The following is a 17,480-nucleotide window of genomic DNA, read 5'->3' as shown; positions in this document are numbered from 1 at the left end:
AATTTGTGGCATTGGCCCTAGGCCATCAAATTCCTAGTTATAGCTCTAAGTTTACATAACTACATAACAGAATAAGATCTTGGATTGGCATATCAGGTCTGCATTTGATTTATAGTGTGATGCTGACTATGATTTTTCCTTTAAAAATATTTTTATTGATATCTTTTGTTTTCACATCATCTGCATTTTGCAAGGTAATCTCCCTCCCATCCCTCCCAGAGAACCTTCCTTTATAACAAGGAATTTTTTCTTTAAATGGGGAAAAAAATTTCATAAAATTAACCAACATATAGAAAAAGTCTTCCATAATCTGTAGTATTCCATATTCATAATCACTCCTCCTCTGCAAAGAAGAGAAGGAGGTATCTTCTCATACTTCTTCCTTGGAATCAGGCTTAGGCATAATCATTCTGAAGTATTCAATTTCAATTTTTATGCTGATTGTTGTTGCCATCTGTATTGTTATGGTCATTGTGTATATTGTTTTTGTGGTTATGTTTTTTTCACTTTTTATTGATTTATACAAATCATCCCAAACTTCTCCATATTTGTCAATTATTCCAGCATAGCCATATTGTATATATTCATGTACCACAACTTGTTCATCCATTGCACTATTGATGAGCATCTATTTAGTTTCCAGTTCTTGCTATAAAAAAAAAATGTGCTGCTATAAATGTTTTGGTACATATGGGGTTTTCTTTTTTACCATTGACTTCCTTGGGGTTTATGCCTAATAGTGGAATATCTAGGTCCAAGGGTATGGACATTTCAGTCTTTGAAATTTCTTCGAATAATTCAAAATTGCTTGCCAAAATCATTGTATCAATTCACAGCTTTGCCAACAATGCATTGGTGTGTCCATCTTTCTAGAACTCATTCGACACTGGATACTCCTATCTTTTGCAATCATTGCTAATTTTCTGTGTGTGAGGTGGAATCACAGAGTTGTTTTGATTTTCAGTTCTCTTATTATTAGTGATTTGAAGTATTCTTCAAATCACTGTTTTAAACTATTGTTTGACATTCTTCTGTGAGCTGCTAGTTCGTATTTGTTGACTACTTATCTATTAGGGAATGCTTTTGATTTTATATATTTCTATTAGTAATAATTAATATTACTAATATTTAGTATTTATTTAGTGTTTTAAGTTTTTCAAAGCACTTTAAAAATATTATCTCATTTTATCTTTATAACAACCCAGGGAAGTAGTTGCTGTTACAGATGAGGAAACTGAGGCAGACAGAAGTTAAATGACTTGCCCCAGGTCACACAGCTATTTAATATCTGAGGCTGAATTTAAACATAGGTCTTTATGACTCTAGGCCCTATACTTTATCTACTGTATCACCTAGCTGCCTATATATCTTGGATATCAAACTTTCATCGAGAAATTTGATTGAAAGAATTTTTCCAGCCAAATGCTTCCTTTTTTATCCTAGTCACATTATTTTTATTTGTATAAAAGCTTTGCAATTTTATGAAATTGAAATTTATATATTATATATTTGTAATCACCTTTATCTCTTGTTTGATTAAGAATTTGCTCCATAGCCGTGTCTGTGAAAGGTGTCTGATCTAGTTCTCTTTCATTTTTTTTTAATGGCATGACCTTTAATATTAAGGTCATGGATCCATTTTGAATTTATTATGGCATATGGGGCAAGATGTTAGTCTAAATCTAATTTATGTTAGACTGCTTTTCAGTTTTCCCAGGAATTCTTGTTAATTACAATGCTTTCCTCATCATTAATTTATGTTGCAGGAATTCTCATATGTAGTGTTATTGAGTTCAGCCATTTCTGATTCTTCCTTGTTTAGTCTATTGTCTTGATCATTTGATTGGTATAGCATTAAATCTGTAAATTAATTTCAGTAGGTTTTTTTTTATTATATTGACATGGTTCAGCTACAAGCACTGAATATTTCTCCAATTATTTAAATTCTTCATTTTCTTTAAAGTGCATCTTATAATTGTATCTATACAAGTTTTGAGAATACTTTAGTGAACTGACTTCCAGATTTTTTTTGCATTTTGTAGTTCTGTTGAATGGGACTTCCCTTTTTATTATTCTCATCTGGATTTTGTTATTGCTATATATAAATGTTGTTGACTTTAGTGGATTTATTTTGTTTCCTGTTTCTTTGTTGAATCTATCAATTGTTTCAATTACTTTCTTTTCTGATTTACCAAGATTTTCTAAGTAAAACATCATGGCATATAATTATGATTTTTCTTCTCTCCATTCATTTCCTTAACCATGAAACAAGGATCAAGATACAGGAATAGCAGCTTTGGAACCATCTTTATCATAACATACACAATAACTATCAATGCTTTTGGTTTTAACATAAGTCATGACTTTGCAATATATTTCAATAGTCCTTTCAAACATATTAAATCAAGTCCACAATACATTTATTTCCAATTTTATTAGTATATGTTGGCAACAGAAGGCATGGCCAACTTTACATTTGCGATACAAGAAAAAGAAAAAGCTGATGTTTATTAAAAGCTAACAATGATACATGACTTCACTGGATTGGCATCGCTTCTGCTGAATTGCACATGAATCAAGTATTTTTTTTTAAATCACAACTGGTGAAGTATTTATGCATAGATTTCCCCTTAACACAGAGAAAAAACCCTGCACATGACCCTTGGATAGTAAGACATACATAACTGAAATATACATTTTTTAAAAAACCTTTGGTTTAATTATTGCCATTCTCAATTATTTCAGACAGAGCTGAACCAAGATGTTTTGTGTCTTTTGCTCAAGATTAAGTCAAAATGGCACCAAAAAAACATTAGAAAAGGGAAATCAAGGAGTAAAATCTGCTGAGGTAAGTGAAGGAAATCCTCCATGCCTGGCAGATAAGATTAACAAAGCTAGAAAGGAATGCTGTGCCCTATATATATACAACAGAGACCAAAATAAAATTTATTAGAGAAAAAAAAAATTTCAAGAAATGACAAAAATCAGGAGTCTTGTGAAATCTTGTGTGAAAATGGCTACCTTGTCCTCAAGTGAAAACTGAGTGTTTTTATTATTACTAAATTGACAGATGCTGATTGAAATGAACTCTAAAAGATTTCCACATTTCAAGAATTTGAGCTTGGAGCCAGAAGGAAGAGTGCTCACAGGGCTCTCTCTCTCTCTCTCTCTCTCTCTCTCTCTCTCTCTCTCTCTCTCTCTCTCTCTCTCTCTCTCTCTCTCTCTCTCTCTTTTTCAGATTCCTAGGCTGAAGACACCATTTCTTTCACTGTGAAAAGTGAAGGAAGTAGGTACAGCCTATTAAAAAACATTTACAGCTAGACAGTAGTGCTTTCCTGTTTTCTTCATTATACAATGGAAAACCAAAGAAAGAAAGAAAAATAGGAAGAGGTTTAGAAGGAAAAAAAGTAGGAAAAGGTTTTCCTACATGTGCTAAAGGGGCCATTATGTTTCTTTGGAATTGCACCGATGTTTTTATCCAATTTCAGTCTCTGAGCTATTATTATGAAATATCCACATGCATGTAAGTTCTGAGACAATAAGTACCTAATAATAATACCCATATTCCTTTTTAAAAGCTCTTATATAATAAGGCATTGTGGTTTCTTACAAATAAGACTGTATTAATAGCAGGGAGAGGATAGTTGAATAGCACAGTCAACTGTACATTTGCATTAAGGGGAAAAAGGTGAATACTAGACTGACCAATTCAGCCAACATTTGTTAAGAGCCCAATAGTTGTAAGGTACTGTGATAAGCACTGGGGGTACAAAAATGAACATTATCAAAATCCCTGCTCTCCAAGGACTTACAATGTACTCACAATGAAAGGGCATAACCTCTACTCATATATGTGCATCATTTTTGTTCCAAAGTAAACATTTCATGCTTAATTAATTAGAAGTAGACATTAAAATTATCAATATTTACACTCCTCCTTTCTTTTTTTACATAACAATAACCCTGTAGAGAATCACAGAATCTTGGGGCTAGAATTCACTCTGAGAGGTCATTTAGTCCATTTCCCTGCCTGAAATAAGAATTACTTAAATCATCCACTTACTGCAGTTAGAATAAAATGCATACACACACACACACGCACACAACATTCAACATCATGGAATTAAGACTGAGATGATTGATCTTTGATAAACTGAAGCCAAGAATCAGATATGGCTCCATTTTGCCTTTAAATCATTTGGTTGAACTAGGGTATATTGGGGCTATAAAGAATAATTAAAAAGAAACCACAAAGCATTTTGCTAGTCTGTAATAATGACAGAAAACATAATTGACACTTCATATAATTATCCTGCTCTTAGTTCTCCTTCACTCCTAAGCCCATGAGAGGTATTTTTTTTTTGCTCTTTTAACTTCCACCATCCTTCCCACTCCCCAAGGGGAAGGGAAGAAATGAGGAATGGGGTAGGGAGGAGTTAAGAATTTTCACATGGAACTAAAGAAGTCACTAATGGCATATATTTCTGTATGCAAAAAATTGCTCCTCTTAAATTATCTGCTTTATTGCTGCGGAGCAGTACTATGTTCAGTTATAGACACAAACCCCTCCAACAGTTTTCCACCCCAAGTCTGTATAGTCAGCAAGATATACCCTTTCACTGGTGTCTATCCTACTGCCAGTTCCCCAACTCTGGTCTCCTTCCTTCTATTCCCTTGATCATAGGCTTAGAAGACACAAATATCTATCTTTAATATACCCAATATTACTTAATAAGATTATAAAACGTGTTAGCTCATAGAGCAGAAATAACTTTGGGGTTTGATAGAACTAAAAAGCTTTATTCATCATGGTGTGTCCACTCATTTTTCCTGATTGGGTCTCAACCAGTGCCCTACACACAGTAGGCACCTAACAAATGTTTCTTGAGTTGAAACCACTTGAAATCATAAAGTAACATAGATTGATTGTTACACTAAACTTTGATATGTTTGCTCAGGGTCAGTTAATGTCTCCCTCCCCCACACAAATACAAATTGTTATGAAACCAAGAAAATGGATAAAGAATGGAAGAGTAGAAGGAACTACTATTTTAGGTACATGGCATAATTTTTAATTGCTTGATTTCTTCTAGGCTCTGTTCTTTTAGTCCAAAACTTACTTCATGGTAATGGACACCTGCATTGAGATAGAATTAAATACTCAAAGGGAAGCCTAGTGGATATGGCCATGTATGGAGTTTGAAGTAGTCTATTTACCTGCTTAGTTCTCTCCCTTTTAACTCTACTGGGCAAATCAATGGTCCCTCTTTAGCCAGGTAATAGAAATAGATGTATAAACCCTCACAGAAACTTTTAGGCTGCCTTCTATATGTTTGTGCTAGCCTAACCACTGTTCTGAAAATCAGAAAATAGGGTGGTCCTGTATCATATTCCATTAGTTTACAATAATGAATATATTAAAATGTGTGATAACAATTGAGTATATAACTCATTTCAGCAAATTCAAAATTTTCTAGGAGCTTAATCAAAGGCACTAATTGTGATAGGACTCTCAGTGAAAAATCTTCCTTCATTGTATAATGAATGTCATTATTTCCAAATGATTTAACATAAGAGTTTGAAGTGGTGCAAATTACAATTGTTGAATTGAATGTTCCTTCTAACATGAGTACAGAATCAGGACACTAGTGAAATTGGTCCATCTATTTCAGTGCTTTGAATAGTTGAATTATCAAGCTATTAATTTCATATCAGATGACAAAAATCTTTTTTTACCATGGCCAATTTGATTTTACCACATAGCTATGGCAACTGTAAAGTCCACTTATAAAATACTGTCAACAAGGAGAAGCAAGGTGGTGCAGGGCACAGAGCTGCAGCCCTGGAGTCAAGAGGACCTGAGTTCAAATCCAGTCTCAGACCAGACACTTGACACTTATTAGCTGTGTGACCTTAGGGAAGTCACTTAACAGCAATTGCCTCACCAAAAAAAAAAATTAAAAAAATAAAATACTGGCAACAACATGGAGGAGTTGGACCACCTTATCTGAAAATTAATAGAAATCTCAGTGGCCTCCAAACCATCCAAAGCTACTTTTGGAAGCACTACATGAAATGCATCTTCCTTTCTTATCCTTTCCCTCAGTTTTCCTCCTTGGAAAATAAAAATAGAAATTTACATCAACATTATAATATACTGCATGTAATTTTATTCTCAACTCCCTTTTTTGACTTGTTGTGGACTATCCAAGGATTCTTGGGACTCTTCCTGACCTTTAAGATAGGTGATCCTCTTGGGCAAGTTGTGAAGAGATGCTAAGACATATTATTCCTAGAAGCAGGAAAACAACTTTGAAATGTCTTAGAGACATTAGCCTAAGGCACCAAGGTGCCCCAGGCAACACATTATATCTCTTTCAATTGCTCACATGACTCCTCCTAATAATTAGGGATACCAACAAATATCCATGCAGCCTAGTAAAAATCAGGCAATCATTAAGAAGCAAAAGTCTCTGTACATTCTGATGGCATATGGAAAAAAGCCTTTTCAGCTGGTTCATTTTAAAATGTCATGGTTATAAATTACATCTGCTTTGAAATAGCTTTCCTATACAAGCTTTCTTTTCAGGTATTGCTTTTCATAAAGAATTCTTTCACTGCATCAGAATGTTTGTCTTTTTAATTGACAAAATTAAGGACTTAATTAAAAGAGTGAAATGCAGCAAAAATTTCTTTAGGAAACCCTACAATGCCATTAGATTAGCCGGAGCCTCCACCCTAAACTTCCAACTGATTCCAGACTTCATTATTGTTCAACACTTCCTGGCTACAATATCTACCACAAATGACAATTAATATGTTGGTTTTATTTTTATAACAAATTTCAAAGTACTTCCAATATTTCCTACATATACTATCACTTATACTACCTTATGGAATCAAGTGAGCAAAGTTAAATGAAGGAATTACTAAATTAAAGACTAATAATGTATTCCATTGGCTATATAGTACCGACAGAAAATTGGAGAAAATAGTCACCTGCTAAGAAAGCAAGACAAGCTTTAGGTTTTTGTTTATCTGTCTTCCTATATCTCCTTAGAGGTTTTTTTTTCCCCCCACCTTTGGTCTATTATTAATTAGTATACTTTTCATTAGTGGTAAACTGAAATCTTGCTATCAGTTTCTTCAAATGTATTATGATTTCCTATCAACTTCAGGTGTTTATGATACAAAGTTATTATGTATCTCACTGTCCAAATGTGGAAGATACACTAGGAAATGGTGAAGAAATGAGTTACAGCTAGTTCACGTAAGTCAGAGCTACTGGCCAGTTTGTCTTCTGAAAACCTCTAGCAAAGAAGTTCATAGTCATAGATTTAGAGCCTGAATGGATCCCAGAGGTCATCTAGTCCAACACCCTTAGTAGGTAGCTGAGCTGGGATTCAAACTCACGTTCCCTGACTCCCAAACCGTGTGCCCTTTCCATTGCACCATGTAATCTCTCCATTCTTCTACTCACTTTTAAAGAATATTTTGTTTCAACACATTCATAAGTTCCCAATGAGCACTTTCTGTCCCATAAAATTTTACCATATAAAGAGTTCAGCAAAATCATCTAATACAGTTATTGCAACTGGAAGACAGTAATGTAAGTTTTCATTCTTATAGTCAAGCATTTCAGAAAGAAAGAAAGTTCATTTTACCCTCATTTCTTTCATTCATTTTTGAGAAAACCCCCTGGGGACCTATCTCATTTCCCAAAATAAATTCTTGTCCCAGATATGAAGCTGACATCCACCCACCCACCCTGCATACACACAGGCATACACACATTATGTAAATCCAGTTGAACTTCAGTAGCCAAATTGGCCCCAGGCTCAAGAGAAAGAGAAAAAAAAAAGTATAAAAGGAATGCCCATCACCCAGGTGAATCACTTATCTGGGCAGCTACAGTCAGAGCTGAAGCAAAAAGGAGTGGTTCCTTTAATCCCTTTGAGAGCATGTTCATGAAGGACTCCTGATACTTTATCCCTATTGCCAAGCCACATTCACCAATATATGGGTCCTCTGGCTGAATTCATCCTGTAACTGAACACTGTAATAAAGTTCAAGCCTAATGAACTGTGATCTTGTCTTGCTTGCCACATGGCCTCAGTGTTTTCTGGAGATAGAGGGACTAAATCTGACATGGTAGCTGGCTAGCCAGATCTGGAAATCTCCAAGGGCATTGCTTAATTGGATATTTTTATTTGTCTTTTTTAAACCTTTGGGTTAAACATTTTTTAAAAATAGCACCTTTTATTCACCTAAAATAATTTCTGTTATTCTCCCTCAAATCATAGGCTTCTGAATGACTTTAAAGCCAACAACTTGGGAAAGAGGAATCCTAACTTCTAAAGACTTAGCTATTAAGAGAATTTACTTCATATGTGCCCATCCCAGTGAGTTTCTTCAATATGCAACCAGTGGAAAACAAGCAAGAAAAAAGATATTTATTTGGTAACATATGTAGTGTTAATTAAGTGCACTCTTCAGTACCAACTCTCTGACCTGAAAGACTATTTCCATTGTTATAAAAATAATTCATGGTTGTCATCCAAATGGCTTTTCTCTAATAGCCTACTGAAAAGAAATGAAAAGATTAAAAGAAGAAGTTTTTTAAATATATAATTTCTCCTAGCCCAGCCTCTTCCTTTTTTTTTCTTAGCATGGGCAACTTCACAAAATGCTGGTTGGAAAAAGAAAATCGATTAAGGCCCAACAGAACATGAAAAGGGACAGTGGATGCTCATTGCTGATATTCATGAAACATTTATGTAACGTAGTACCAGAATCTAATTCCCCACAAACCTTATCTCTGGGTTTTAAAGGTACAGGTATGTTGCTCACTCATAGGAAATAGATGTAAGTCCAAATCATCTGCTTTGAAAAGAAGAGAAATGATACAAGAAAAGAGTGTCCCCAGAGCACAGGTTTACCATTGTTTGCTTCAATTCCAGTTCCAAACTTGAGAAGTATGCTGAGATATATACACATATATATATATATACATATATATGTGTGTGTATGTATGCATGTGTGTGTATATATATGCATATACACATATATCTACATATGTGTATACGCTTATATATTATTTTAAAATGCTGTTTAAAGTTAATGATGACAATAGACTGAAACATAGATTGGCTTGACAAATGTTCTCAATGCCCATAATCCATTATACAAGTTATGTGTGTGGACATATGCCCAAAGAGCTATGTATATACATTTATGTAGTCTTTACATGTATACATACATATCAAAATACCCATGATACCCTTGTGTCTCTAACAGTTTAATTTAAAGTACAGTTCTGACAGATTGTTTATTGATTGTGGTAGCTTTGTCTCCTGACTTCAGTTTGATCTCTGTTGGGGTTCATAGCCTCTTAACAAGAACACTTCCCTCCCACCTCCCCCTTGCTGGCTTCCCTTGCCTCCATCTCCTCCCTACAAGTTGCCAGGCTTTACCTGTGCTCATTTTCTACTGCCCTGGTCTCAGCCTGCTCAGGGACCCAGGAGTAGCAGTCAGCTGCATTCTGAGGGGATTTCTTCTTCTCTGCCCTTTTCGCTTTCTTCTTGCGATAGAACACTAACCCCAGGGCCATAGCCAGAAGAAGCAAGATGGCTGCTACCGTCCCCAAGATATAAAACAGGAGTAATTTCTGATCATCATTGTCATCATCACTTCCATTGGCCAAGGATTCTCCTTTCTGAGATCCTCCATCAGTGGCGATCACTGTGGGGTGGATGATGTCGGAGATCTCCTGAATTCTTGGTTTCCTACTTAATACGGGAGGCCTGGAAGGTTCTGGAGTGATGGGAGGATTAGTCTGCTGGGAAGGTCCCCCCATCGTAGGTGCTACATTATAGGGGACACTAGCTCCTAGGGTGACCTCAGGTTTCTTGCTTGTGTCCAAAACTGAGGGAGAAGAACCAGTGTTCTCTTTTTCTTTCTCCTTTTCCTCTTTCTCATTCTCCATTTCATCCATCTTCTTTCCTTCCTTCTCATCCTTCTCCTGGTGAGTGCCATCTGGAAGACCTGATACGGTGTGGCTAGCAATGCAGGAGATACCATTGGGTGCTAAAGTCCACCCTGGTGGGCAGCCACATAGGAAAGAACCTGGTCCATTGTAGCAGAGACTTTCACAGGGGTTTCCTGCCTCAGCACATTCATCCACATCCTGGCACTGGGTCCCATCTTCCCCAGCAGTCTTGTAGCCCTTTTGGCAGGCACATTGAAAAGAGCCTTCAGTGTTGATGCAAAGCTGTGCACAGGGGGAGCCTTCCCCAGCACATTCATCCACATCCCAGCATTCCATTCCATTATGGCCGTGGGGCTCATAACCTGGGTGGCAGGTGCAATGGAAGCTGCCAGGAGTGTTGACACAATTGTGGGCACATGGGGATCTGCTGCACTCATCCACATCATCACAATCCAGCCGATTTGGAGTGGGCTTGAAGCCTGCAGGACACTGACACTCATAGTGCTGTCCAGGACCGCCAGGACTGCACTTTGCCTTCCCCCTGCACGGGTTGGGATGACATGGGTCTCGTGGGATACAGGACACCAGGTCATCTAGAAGGCGGTATCCTGGACGGCAGCCACAGAGGAATGAACCATCCCCCCCTTCTAAACACTCCTGCTGGCAGCCACCATTGTTGAAGGCACAGCCATGATTTGGGGAGGCACAGAAAGGGCCTGGGGTGCCCCAGTCAAACAGCTTGGGGCTTCGTTCCTTGCACACGAGGTAGTGACTTCTTTTTTCACTTCCATACCCACAGTTCACATTGGCTGCTGAGGCAAAAGGCACAGCAGCCAGGGAGGTACTAGTGGCCCCAAAGGGTGTTGTGTAGGTCACCTCCCCTGGCCCCCCAAGAGCCACAGGGTGGCACATACCTTTGAAACTGAACTTGCACACGTAGCCCTCAATGTTCCTGCCTGGTGAACCTGATGTGCCACATGGACTTTCTGACCACTTGGGGACCAAGTGGGCAGCAGCGAGAGAAGATGAAGAAAGATCCACAAGAAGAGAGGCACAGCGCTTGAAGATGCATGTGCTCATGGGGTCCTTATTCCAGTTAGAGTAAGATGTGTTCTCACCACTTCCCACCCAGCTGAAGCCCTTCAATGGGTCATCAGGGTCCATACACTTGCCCTTCTCCCTTTGAAGCCCAATCCAGAATTTGACCATCCGGGCTGGGGTCTCCCTCTCAGGCAGCTGGGCCAGGGCTTCTTGGATATGCTGGGCCTCTTCTTCACTCTTCACTGTGGCCAGATTTCCCCCATTGGTACTGCAGCCGAACTGGGCCTCAGCGGCACTGAGCTTGCCCCAGTGGGCAGTGTAGCAGGCAGTCCCAGCGCACACAGCAGCTGCCTCCCCCTCCTCCTCCTCCTCATTGCTGGCCCCGGCCCAGGACTTAGGGCTGAGCAGCATCTGGGCGAGCAGCAGCAGGATCAGCAGGAGCAAGGCTGTCCCCATCGTGGCTCCCAGCTTTTTTTCAGCAAGAAATGAGGGCCAGACCAGTGGCTGCTGCCTCTGCTCACACTTCAGGAGCTACTATCTCAGCCCCGAGCTGTAGAGATGGGATCTAAAAGGCACAGACTCATCCACTGTGAACACAAAGGAGGACCAAGAGGCAGCTGGTGTTTCACGTCCCCTTGACCCAAGGCGCATCCTGTGGCTGTTGTGTTTCTTATTTCTCACCGGAGACGGGGGTTTCCTGTAGAGAACAGTGGTGTGACTACTGTTGCCTTCATGATTTTGTTGTTCCCAAGTGGAGCTACTCAGCGTCTCTTTGTCCCTGGCTAAGTCCTGTGGAAAAGCTGCACTGAAGGGGGAAAAAAATGTAACCCAGAGATACTGTATACTTTATTTTGGCTTCATTTTCTTTCCCATCTGCATGAGAAACTGCACTGGCATGCTGCTATCTGAATAGGGCTTTTTTTGGGTAAAGAACTTAAAATTCAAACTCATTGGAGGGACTTCTGCTAACCCATAACAGTATAAAACAGCCTTTCGGTTCACAAACAACCACTGTACCCCAAGTAGGGAGAGTGGGGTGGGGTGAGGGGAAAAGAAGCTGCCCTGAGATCTTGGGACCCGATGACATGGACAGTCATGATTTCAACCTTTTGGGGAAGCAACCAAACATTTCTTTCGCATATCTCATGCTCTCAATTAACATTGAGAGCCTTATCATTCATTCCCTTTATGAACTTTAAATAGAGAAATAAATCTCTAAATAGGAATTGGGCCGTGGGAATGTCTGAGTTCCAAACGCTGTCCCAAACTGTTTATGGATTTTAAACTAAATTGAATTCCGTAGGCGGTTTGCAAAGCTGTCAGAATCCAGTTTGTTAAGTCTTGGGGAAACAGGTTGTTCGACAAACACCCTGGCAAGGGAAAGAATTCTCCTGGGCTTGATTTTCTTTGGGCTCAAACGTTAAAGCTGTATAGAGGATTTAGGATTCTGGGTAAAGTGTTGGAATTGTGTGAGAGCAAAAGATAGGGCAGCTGCTACAGGAATTCCTCTGTTGCCCTATAATTAGCCATTTAATTGCTAAAGATCCTTGCCTGTTTCCTCAGTCACCGCTACACACACACACACACACACACACACACACACACACACACACACACACACACACAACACACCCCTAAATGAAGAAACGGGATTTCCACCAACCCACCCACAACATCTCCCCACCCCCAGCCCCACTAAGCCAGCCTGGTAGAGAAAGGTCTAGTTCAGGAAAAGCAAAGTTAAATCTTTGCCTCAGTATCTATAGCCACTCCTACATATACATGTGATGCTGTCAATAGTTACTCCCTGCAGATTCAGGCTGAAGCATGCCTGTTAGAGTCAGTCAGTTCTGACCCTGGTATAGATGGAAGGAGTACCTTATCTCCTCTTTGCCCAACCGTATGCATTGCTTGTCTTTGCTCAAGGAAGCAAACCAAGGTCAATAAGATCGATATTAGCCACATGGGATAAAATTAGAGATCTGAAATTACAATAAAAAGGAAATAAAATTATTTAAAAATAAAACAAATTTAGATGTAGCTCTTTTCTGAAGGGATAAATAGCTGAGTCTGACAACATGCTAAGGGACAAGTAAACCCTACCTTTCCTAACCCCTCATTCAAATATTGTTCTCTCAAACCATATTTATACTTTCTTTAAGGAGAGAATACCACATTAATCCCAGTGGTCAAGCAATAGTAAAGAAGCATTAATTATGATCACATCAGAATTCTGATTTAGCTCACTCAATGTTTAGTACAGGGTGCCTCAGAAGTCTTAATACAGTTTTAATAGCTTAGAAGTGCACAAAAACTATGGAAACAACGTGTATAATGGAAGTCATTACAGTCTTCTGCTCTATACTGCAATAGTACATATTGATTTAGCAAGCCACTTGGCACTCATTTTGAGCCCTAGGTCCTTTTTAGTGGCAGGTTTCTATAGCCAGGTATTTCTCACCTATTAGCTATGAACTTTTCTTCCCAAGGAGCATATTCTACACTTATCAGAAAGAGATCTAACAGGTAGGGTGAAGAAGGACTAAAAAAAAAAGTGAGCAAGCAATAAAAGCATTAATTCATTTCATTTATTTTCTCATTCAACAAACATCACTTGAATGGCTACTGTGCATAATAATGCAGGAGACATGAAGTTCAACTTTCTGGTTTTCATCTTGAAAGGGAAAGGGAATCCTCACACCAATCCCAGTGATGTAATACTAAATTATATTTCAAAATAACAGATGGAAACTTGTCTGCCAAGCTGACTCACTGACTATTGAGAAATATCATGAAATCTGGTTCTTCTTTCTCATATCCCAACCCCCTGATATCTTTTGACTTTTGCTTCTTTCCCCGCTAATATCAGCAACCTCTTCTGGATCAACCTGCAATCTCCTAGCCTAGGAAAATTACTAGGAAAATTAAAACCCCTCTAGCATGGGGAAGTAGAAAGGAAGTAGAAAAAAATCTTTACAAGGCAAAAAGGACTGTGCCTGAAGATCTTGGGAGAAGAGAGGAGAAGAAGACAGGGAATCACTTAGTATAATATGGCTCAATTTTTAAAATTTTAAAATTTTGAAAAGCACTTTGGACAAAATACAATATAGAAATTCCAAGTTTTACCTCATTGTTCCTCCCTTTCTAATGATGATTCAAGAGATTTTATTTAGAGTGAAGGTTATATCATCTCTCCCAGAAAAATAATTAATAATAATAATAATAATAAAGATACAACCTTTCGGACCAGGAAGATCCTTCCTCAGGTACTCGATGATCTCTACATGAAAGTCACTCTGGATGAGTTGAGTGTTACTATTAGAAAAATTTGGTTTATATATGTGGACTTATAGCTATTTTATTTTTATTTTTATTCTATTTTTTATTATTTTTATTTTATTTTTACAGGCTGAGTGTACACTCTGAGCTGCTTCTAGAAATTACTACTTGCCAAAAAGGGGTCGTTGTGGTCCTCCACTGTCTGCAATAAGTCTTGATTATTCAGAGACATTATTCAGTGTGGATCATCCAGGCCCTCGAGTAAAGAGCTAATGTAATTTCCTGGACTTGGGAGTTCAAGTCTACACTCTGCCCCTTGTCACTTATTGTATGACCTGAGGCAAGTTACTTAGAGCCTCAGTTTACTGATTAATCAACAAGTAATTAATTAAATAGTGACTATGTGTCAGGCACTGTGCAAAGAACTAAAAGTCCAAGGCTGTTGTCCTCATAGAGGTGTTATGAGGGGAAAAAATGAAAACATTTACGTAAAGTGTTTTATAACCATAAAACGTCCTTTAAATGCTAGTCCTTATTATAGCTACATTAGCTCCTGCACTCTTCTGTTGCCTAACTTTTAGCCATTATCATGCTCACTAATCTGGATCAGAGGAGGAGAGCAGAAAGGCATGAAGATGAAACAGACTTTATCCATAGAATTGTAACAAATTGGAAATGACTGAAACGTCTGCTTTTCTTGTCCAGCCTTGGTCACCATTGCACATAGGGCCTATTGTCCTTTTCTTGGGCCCACCCATAGCTGAAAACTAAAGGTTCACCATTAGGCTCCTCCCCAGGCAGGCAGTGTTTCTGGGCAAGAAAAGGTTCCTTTATACCAAAGAGAAAAGGATGTTTATGAAACTGTTTCTAGTTATTCTGACTGATTTCTCAGTAGGTTTAACTTGATTTATTTGAGATAAACTGCTTGTTTTCTTAGCCATATAAACACCTCTTATAGTACTATTGACTTTGTTTCCGATAACAACTGATTTTAAGATAATATATTTGTAATTGTATATATTAAAAATATGTCATGTATATAACATATTACATATACATTTATAATATTTGAGATTTATACAAAATATTTAGTGGACAGTTATATACACACACATATATATATACATACACTTATGTGTATATGTTTATGTGTGCATTATGTATGTATGTGTGTGTGTGTGTGTGTGTGTGTGTGTGTGTGTGTGTGTGTAGTGAATTCCAGGATATGCTGGTGGGTACTGACTTGCATAAATAAAGAGAAATGCAAATTACCAAAAGGGCAATCTGTCAGCACCAGAAATTCAGTAAGCAACAAGAGAGGAAAGATGTTTCCATGAGTTCTCATCCTAATCATGAAATTCTCAGTTGTTATCTTGGCAGACCAAGGATAAGCTCTTAAATCTTTTTAAAATGTGGTGATACAGACATTGTTCACAAATAGTGGGTTTTTTTTTTAGTGGTTCAAAAAAGCTGCCAAGATACTTTTTCTATATTTGGACAATATTATCAAATGAAAATAAAATGATCTAATTGCTATAAAGAAGTGCCAAGACCCAATTTTGAATAAAAGTAGACATTAGCAATTGAGCATCAGCTCAAAAGAAATCATTTAACTCGAATGGATAGACCCACTGTTTTTCTTTTTCTTTTCAATTTTATTGCTATCTTTCATTCATCTATCACCTGCATTTCTAAATATGTAGGTGGCTTTCCCAGCCCCCAGAGGAGGTTAGGGTGATTCCACAGAAAGAGTACTGGGCAGGGAGTCAGAAAACGTGGATTCTAATCTCACCTCTGTTGCTTATGAAACGTATGACCTGCAACAAACCATTTAGTCCTCTGAGCTCAGTTTCCTCACATTTAAAATTAGGTACTTGGATTAGATGACCTTCTAATTCTGTAGTTATAAGGAGAAAATATGTAGACTATTTTAAGTAAAAATCACAATAAATGTCAAGAGAGGGGGGGGAAAAGCAGAACAATGCACTATTACATAAAAGTGCTGCATATCCACACCTGTGTAATTAAGTACAGAGCAACACTGTCTATGTGAGAAAAATAGAAGGAACCGTCTGCTGAAAGGAAGTCCACAACTGAGACAGAGAATGAATTGTGGTCATCATTACCACTGGTTTTCTCCAGTCAAGAGACCAGTACCTTAAATATAATCTAACAAAATTAGGAACAGAATCTCCAGCACCCCAGCTTTTTCTTGCTGCTCTGGGCTCTGACATTAAAGTCCTGCTGGAAGGTAATGTTCTTCCAGCCAAACTCAAATGAACAGTTTAGTCTGAAGATTAAGGGGACAGGGGAATATTTTTAGCTCCTGTTGAATAAAATGTGTGCTTATTTCAAGCTCTGAGAATGTCTGTACTCTGCAGTCCATGAGGCAGACTGTCATCTCCTGGAGAGATCTAGCTAATTAAGCTGGCAAGGTATATGTTACAGAGGCTTAGATGGCGGGCATGGTCACCTTTTTGCCTGGAACATTTGACCTCTATGGGTACATGTTATCAGAGTTGGGTCAGTCATGAAGGTCAGCGATTAATTCTGAAATCTGTTTGCTTCTATATTTGCTAGTATGCAAGACTAGCAGTGCCAGCCTGTAAAATCTTGCCTTCCCCATGCACCCAAACACCTGTGTTGACATAGTCTATATAAGATGCCCAAAATACTGTCCCTGTCCCATGGCAGAGTGGAATGAACACTTTTGATACAAATTGAGAAATCTGGGACATAGAATCTCTAGATCCAAAGTTGAATGGGACTTTAAGGGTCATGTAATCCAACCCCCTTATTTTATAACTGAGGAAATTGTGGCCTAGATAGGTGAAATGTTTTCTTCTGGGTCACAAAGGTGGGTGCTAGGACCCAATGTCTCTCCAATTACCTCCTTGTATGAAAGTGGGCAAATCACACAATCATTCTCTGTCTCAATATCTTCAACTATAAAAAAAGGCATAAATAAACTTAGGTTTCTCTTCTTCACAGAGTTGTTGCTAGTAGGGAATGAGGCAACAAGGGAGGGAGGGAAAGTGCTCCAGATTGATCATGATGCCTAACATTTTCAAGACAGCTCATAGTTTACTATATTGATCTTAATCCATTTCACAGCTTTTAGACTGAGTAAAGGGATGTCTTACAATCCAATGCACACCATTTAGAAACATTT

The 17,480-nt window shown here is 38.2% G+C and overlaps 1 protein-coding gene across 1 annotated transcript; it reads right to left on the bottom strand.

Annotated features, from left to right (window-relative positions):
• Window positions 1–2,415: 2,415 nt before the first annotated feature.
• CD93 (CD93 molecule) lies at window positions 2,416–11,781 on the bottom strand. The gene has a single exon (XM_020986974.2). The coding sequence runs from the start codon at window positions 11,483–11,485 to the stop codon at window positions 9,470–9,472; it is 2,016 nt and encodes a 671-aa protein (XP_020842633.1). The 5' UTR covers window positions 11,486–11,781; the 3' UTR covers window positions 2,416–9,469.
• Window positions 11,782–17,480: the final 5,699 nt, after the last annotated feature.

The sequence above is a fragment of the Phascolarctos cinereus genome, unplaced genomic scaffold (assembly GCF_003287225.1).
Source record: "Phascolarctos cinereus isolate Bilbo 61053 unplaced genomic scaffold, phaCin_HiC Scaffold_2;HRSCAF=192, whole genome shotgun sequence".
Taxonomy (NCBI): domain Eukaryota; kingdom Metazoa; phylum Chordata; class Mammalia; order Diprotodontia; family Phascolarctidae; genus Phascolarctos; species Phascolarctos cinereus.
Note: the sequence above shows the minus strand (reverse complement) of the source record. Positions and strands in the feature narration are given on the sequence as shown.

Coding starts and splice junctions, on each gene's coding strand:
- CD93 (XM_020986974.2), bottom strand. CDS start 11,485: ATGGGGACAGCCTTGCTCCTGCTGATCCTGCTGCTGCTCGCCCAGATG.